Source organism: Didymella exigua (assembly GCF_010094145.1).
Source record: "Didymella exigua CBS 183.55 unplaced genomic scaffold M421scaffold_17, whole genome shotgun sequence".
NCBI classification, from domain to species: Eukaryota; Fungi; Ascomycota; class Dothideomycetes; order Pleosporales; family Didymellaceae; genus Didymella; species Didymella exigua.
Genome location: NW_022984791.1, coordinates 211,334 through 217,749, shown reverse-complemented (window position 1 = coordinate 217,749; position 6,416 = coordinate 211,334). Strand labels below are relative to the sequence as shown.

Here is a 6,416-nt window from a genome sequence, read left to right as displayed (position 1 = left end):
GAAGAGAAGAGTTGTCCAGAAGAGAAGAGTTGTCCAGAAGAGAAGAGTTGTCCAGAAGAGAAGAGTTGTCCAGAAGAGAAGAGTTGTTCAGAAGAAAAGAGTTGTTTAGAAGAAAAGAGTTGTTCAGAAGAAAAGAGTTGTTCAGAAGAAAAGAGTTATTTAGAAGAAAAGAGTTGTTCAGAAGAAAAGAGTTGTTCAGAAGAAAAGAGTTGTTCAGAAGAAAAGAGTTGTTCAGAAGAAAAGAGTTGTTCAGTCTGGAGACTTATGTCCTATACCGAGAGTCGAGGTGAAGGGGAAACCGACCTGCGTCAATGGCCTACAGCAGACCTCCCACTCTTTCAAACCAGTTGAGCGGAGAATCAGTCGGAACTGTACATCACCTGCTGCGGCAGTGATCTCTGAACATCATTATGAGAATAAAGCATACTGCCACCGCTATACTCGGCGTGGAGGGGAATCTCGGTCGAGTATATGTAGCGACTCAGAATCATCGTCCATTCAGCCTCGCGGGTGCCAGAGCGTCGGCTCTGTCGCAAGTACGGGTGTGTCGCTCAGGAAGACGCCTTCACCTCGATCTTACCCCAGGCGCTACATATAAAACTCTCCCCGCCGGAAACCCCAGAACCCTGCATTCCTCTTTCTTCTCCCGCTTCCCGGAAGCAAAGAATGCGCTTCTTACTTTTCCATATTTGGCTATTGGCTGTCCTTCCCCTCATCCTCGCCCACTGCTTTCTGCCGTCGGGCACGGATATGGTGCACGATCATCTCGCCGCTGGCAAGTACAAACGTGCGGCCAGCCCTCTGGGAATGCAATTTGCCCTGAAGCGGCCATGGCCACTTGTCAGTAGGAACGGACGGCGGCTTCGGGTGGTCAAATACTGCTTCGCCGACGCATTGGTGAAGGAGACGCATTACTGCGCCGTGCAAGATGCTTTTACTCTCTAGGCCAACGCTCTTGGATAGGTACCCGGCCGGGCCAACCACCAGGCACAGCCCAGCTTGGGAAAAGGCCCACGATAACTCTCCGCCTCACAGGCGCCATTTCTACTACTGCTATCTACCTGGGACACGAACCTGGAACCACGAGGTAAGTCATCTCCCCCCACCTTCTCCACCTCAACCTATACCCACCAGCTCGGACACGGTACGTCAACACCCAACGTCTCTAGCGCATCCAACAATCCCCAGTCTTCGGCATGGAACACGAGGCCATGCGAAGCGACCGTACGTCGCCACGGTATATACCGAAGCAGGACTAACCTACCCAGGTGACGCGCACATCTTGTACCAATGCAAGAATATCTTTAGGTACTACGCCGCATACCAACGGGCCGTGACTTTGCACCCTGAGAAGTCCCCCGCAGAGCTCGAAACCGCGCTCTGCGAAGATGCCGAGTTCGCGCACGTTCCTCATACGATGCTTTAGATCCACCAGCATCCTCAAGCCCCGGCTCAAACGCGCGGTAGTGTGGTGGAACGCGGTCCAAGAATGCTTTCACAAGCCGCGGGCTCAAACCTACTGCATCAAGGACCGCACGATCTGCCGACAGAGTTCGCAGAACACCGTCTTTCCCAAGTGATATGACGCTCAGAGGATCTTTGCTAAATTTTGCAAGAATTGCGGTTATCTCTTGCTGATCAGGATGATTGCGGTCGTAGGTATGTGGCGGATTCAATGGTCCATTGCTTGCGATCAAGAGGGATGTCCAGGGGCACGAGATCGGGACTTGTCTCATTCCGACGTCTGTAAAGCCGTTAAAGGGTAATGCTGCGTGGGTGAAGAGGACGTATTGTTGGCCGGCAGATGCGAACTGTGACTTGCTGTGACCTCAACCATGCCGCTCAACAGAACCCGTTTCTCAGAACTCTCGCTTGCTGATAATCCCCCGGTGGAAGGCGGATCTAGGGATTCCGGAGGAGCTTGAGGTCGTCCCTTTTGTGGATGCGAGCGGATCGTCGGGGCCCTGCGATGTACCACTGGCGCTGATGGGGCGATTCGGGAGGACAGCGGTAGCATTCCAGGCCGCGGTCCTTGCCTGGGGAGTCTTAAATGCTAGTAGACAGTCTCGATGTTTACTGGTGGAAGTGGAGTGATCCGTGACGACTGAAATGAGCGACTCAAACTCAAGTATCCAGGTCTTGGGTAGGATACAAACTCGCTGAGTGGCAGATGTCTCATGGTAAGCCTTGCCGTAGCTAGGACAAGATATGTTTGAACGTTCTCGAATATCGACGCCATTGCTTGAAAGGGCACAGAGCCCGGGCACAAGTCCGCAGCAACCGTCGCAACTTTTACCGTGTTCGTGCGCGTGATGCACCGATTTCCTCACCAAAACAGCCCTGTTTTAGTAATCTTTGAAGTAGTATAACTTCTTAATTATGAACGATGTAAGAGACCTTCTCATACCAAATCTATAGAGAAACACCTGTTTAATAACGTAGATTATCACCAAGCCAGCCATATCACTAAACTAGCCACTTTCTCTTAGCACAACTACCTTTTACCCTAACATAATATACCTTAACAACAACAACTTTAGAATACTACTAGAGAAGGTAGAGTTATCCTTACTATCTAGGCCTTCTATGCTAGCTAATTTTATAGTATCTGCAGCACTGCTAGAGTGTTAACGTACTCCACGGGTGAGTCGTTCATACAGGTGAGTCGTTCATACTGCCAAGACCACACCAAACCTCCACCCTATTATGGCTCGCATTGGCCTACTTTGGCCTTGTATACACTGGTACAGCATGTAATATTATTTAGCAATAGCTTCTATAGGCTTTTTACACATGCGCAAGTTATGCCCTACCTTATAATACTATTTATAGCGTCTTTAGGTTGCCTCACCTCCTTTAACATGCGCTTGCTTCCCTGCCTTCTTACTATCACTACGCGCCCTAAACTTAGTTAGAGTAGTTAATTAAAGGCCTTCCTTAGCTGTTAGGACCCCTTCCTGCTGTAACTGCTTTCTTTTATGCAATTTACGTTGCGTAGAGGCCTTATTTGCTGCTTAAAGCCTAGTGATTTCCTTTTAAGCTAACACTAGCTTGTGCGCTACTATAGCTGCGCCTTTAGCAAGCTTTTTAAAGGCCTTAACTATTAAAGTTAGTAAGCTGCTTATATGCCTTTAAATCCTCTCTTAAATTAGTGTTAATTGCGACCCTATTTGCAGGGTATTGCTAGGGGTTTAGGACTGCTAGGGAGCATCTTCTACAGTAGGTAATAGTAGGGTATGTAGGCAGACATTAAGACCTATTATAACCTGTTCTAGCTTAAAGGGAACTAGTCTAGCGCCTTAGAAGCCTCCTTAGATATTGCTAGGAGTAAATAACTCCTTGTAGGCGCCTATAAAGCATAGCAGGAACTTAGTTTTAGTAATATGCGTGATTCTGTTGCGCATAAGATCCTTAGCTTAGCGCCTATACGCCTTCTTTAAAGGGGTAAAACAACCTATATCTAGTGGCTGCAAGAGGTGTGATAAGTGTAGAGGCATACATAGTGTGATAATATTTGCTTCCTTACAGTATTATTAGAAGTCTAGGGAGTTGTAGCTCTTATAGCTATTAATAAGGAGCAGCTAGTACACTCCTTAGGTGCGTGTCTTTATATAGGCATTAAAGTGCTTTAACTAGTTAAGACTAAGCTAGTTAGTAGTCTATCTATTCTTAGAGACTCTAATAACCTAGTTGTAGGGCAGATTGTCCTCTTTGTACTAGGCAGAGAGGTAGTTGCAGCCTTTAAAGATGATGAAGGGCGGAATGGCCTATCCTGTGCTATTAATGCCCTGTATGACTGTTGTCCACTCCTAGTTGCCCTGCTGCACTGCCTTTGGCCGTCTGCGACGCTCTGAGCCTGTAACAACTGCTCCTGTTAATATCTAGCCTATTATGAAGCCTGTCTTATTAAAGTTGTACGTGTTATTATCCTAGATGCTATACTTAGCTTTAGTATTCTCTACTAGGCAGAACTAGCCCCTAATAACCTTAGGGTCCTTACACAGGGCTCTCTTGTAGTTATACTTGCAATTAAACTTGACTTAGAGGTTAGGGCGGCGCTTAACGAACGTATTAGGCTAGTTTATACTAACATAGGCCATATTACGCTTAGCGCGCAAAGAATTAGCCATATCAGCTACAGCAGCTAATTAAGGGGCAAATCCTCTAGCATCCAGCTCAAGTATGTACTCAGCAATCACATCCTCCTTAGTCTGATCCATATTCCGTGATTTTGGCGTGCAATTGGCTTGTGCAGTGCGTCCTGCGTATCGATCGCGTAGCGTGTTGTAAGGCGCGTTATATATAGCTGCAGCGCGTCGCAGAGTGAGCGTCGCGTCTTGTTTAACTGCCTAAAGCGCAAGCTGTATTGCAGCTTCTTTAAAGGGCTTAGATTTGTGTTGTTGTTAAGGCATTGTGTTGTGAAGTGGAATGTTGGTGTGGTCTTGGCAGTATGAACGACTCACCCGTATGAACGACTCACCCGTGGAGTACGTTAAACATACCTTATTAGCAGGTCTCTAATTACCTTTGCAATATCACGTTTTAACTAGACATACACACTAATTACTAGAAACTTACTATACTAGAGGAGCAGACAATTGTCTAGTATATACTTAACCTTAATTTACAAGGATTTACGCCCTAGCTATGTAAGGTAGTAGATATAACGTACCTCACGGGCGAGTGGCCGGCCCGGGCGAGTGACCGGATTTTGCCAAGACCACACCAAACTTCATACAACCCGCGATGTCTCAACGCAAAAAGGCTTAAAGCGTCTTAAAGGAACTAGATATATAGCTTATAATCTAGGCTCTTAAACAAGACACAACTCTTACTATTCTACACAATGTAACAATCTATAAGGTGTTAGAAAGAATACTAAGACAATAACGTGCTAGAATGCTCTTAAGACATAATTATAAGGTTAACTTAATAAAGCTAATAAGCACTAAAGAGGAGGTGATTGTGCAGCATGTTCTAAAGCTAGACAAGCGAGGTGTCAGATAAGAGAGAGGTCGGATCTGCGCAATCGAGCAGGGACCTGTCGTGCAGCCAATCAGCAGTTGCCAGGTCGATTAAGCGAGACCTGGCAACTCCTGATTGGCCCGCACACCGGCGGCCGCGAACAGCGCTAATTCCCCCCCCACTTCAATCCTGTAGCAACGAGCACGACACCGCAGCGACACCATCGCGACGATCATCAATAAATCATCATACCACCTAGATCTCGTTAAGCACATACTCTGGCTCACAGTGCGAGAATCTGACAATTAAGAGTCTCACTGCCGCAACCTCACTGCCGCAACCGAAATGGCGCAACCAACGTACTGCGACCCAACAACAGTCCTTAGGGACCAAGCCGACTGGACTGGCTGGCTCGCGCAGCTACATGCGAGATGCCTGTCGCGCAATATCTAGGACAAGATTAACCTAAAGACAACTACACCACTACTATTAAAGCCACTCTTGCTAAGGGCTCTAACTATTACTAACTACATGCTAGCTGTGAACACTAATATACTATTAAGGCTAACTAAGCTATTAACAATAGGCTAGAAGGCATTTAAGGAAGACCTTAAGTACTATAAAGTACTCCTTAAATAATATAAGAATAATTAACATAAATATAAGAAGAAGGAAGTAAGCCTTTAGCACATTATTATATTTATCTAGTTAACTATATTACTATATCTACTACGCACATGCTGTCTTCCTAAGAAACTACTATAATAGTAGATTACAGACCTACAACTTACTATTAGGGTTAATAAATAAATTAAATAAGAATAAGCCTAAGATAGATACCTCTTAGCACTTAAGCTAATAAGAAGCACGTTATAATAGGATACCTAGCTAGCTAAGTATAACTAGGTAGCTACAGAAGCAGAGATGTACAAAGTTGCTAAATTATTATAATTAAATATAATAATAAAGGACTTCCTAATAGCTATAAATAGGGTTACACCTATCTAGGCTACAAGCTTTTAAGATAGTAGACACTTTAAATCTAACATGGTTGGCAAGCGAGTCGGTCAGACAAGCGAGTCGGTCACCCCACCAACTTTGATCACCTACTCTATCTTAACACACAATGCCTCCACGCTGCGCTCTGCTCATGCAGTTAAATAAAGCAGATATTTAGCTTGCTCTCTTATCTATAGATTCTGCCTAAATTTAGAGTACACAACGCGCTGCTACAGTCTTTAATATCCTAAAATCAACCCTAATTGACTGGCGCGCTGGAAAGCGCGCGCGACGTGATTGCCAGCCTAACTCAAGGAAGCTTACCTAGAGAGAAGAGGAGGTGATTGTTAGCTATATACTTCACTAGGCTGGCGGATGGGTAGGGTATGCTTTTTTACGTTTTGGCTTATAGCTTCTTAACTAGCAGAGATACGCTTACATAATCTATTATT

The 6,416-nt window shown here is 45.5% G+C and overlaps 1 protein-coding gene across 1 annotated transcript; it reads left to right on the top strand.

Annotated features, from left to right (window-relative positions):
* Positions 1-1,196: 1,196 nt before the first annotated feature.
* M421DRAFT_6130 (uncharacterized protein) lies at positions 1,197-1,426 on the top strand (the record flags this gene model as incomplete). Its single annotated transcript, XM_033595873.1, has 2 exons — positions 1,197-1,224; positions 1,269-1,426. 2 exons carry the CDS (start codon positions 1,197-1,199, stop codon positions 1,424-1,426), a joined length of 186 nt encoding a protein of 61 aa, XP_033447594.1.
* Between the last annotated feature and the right edge of the window lie 4,990 nt (positions 1,427-6,416).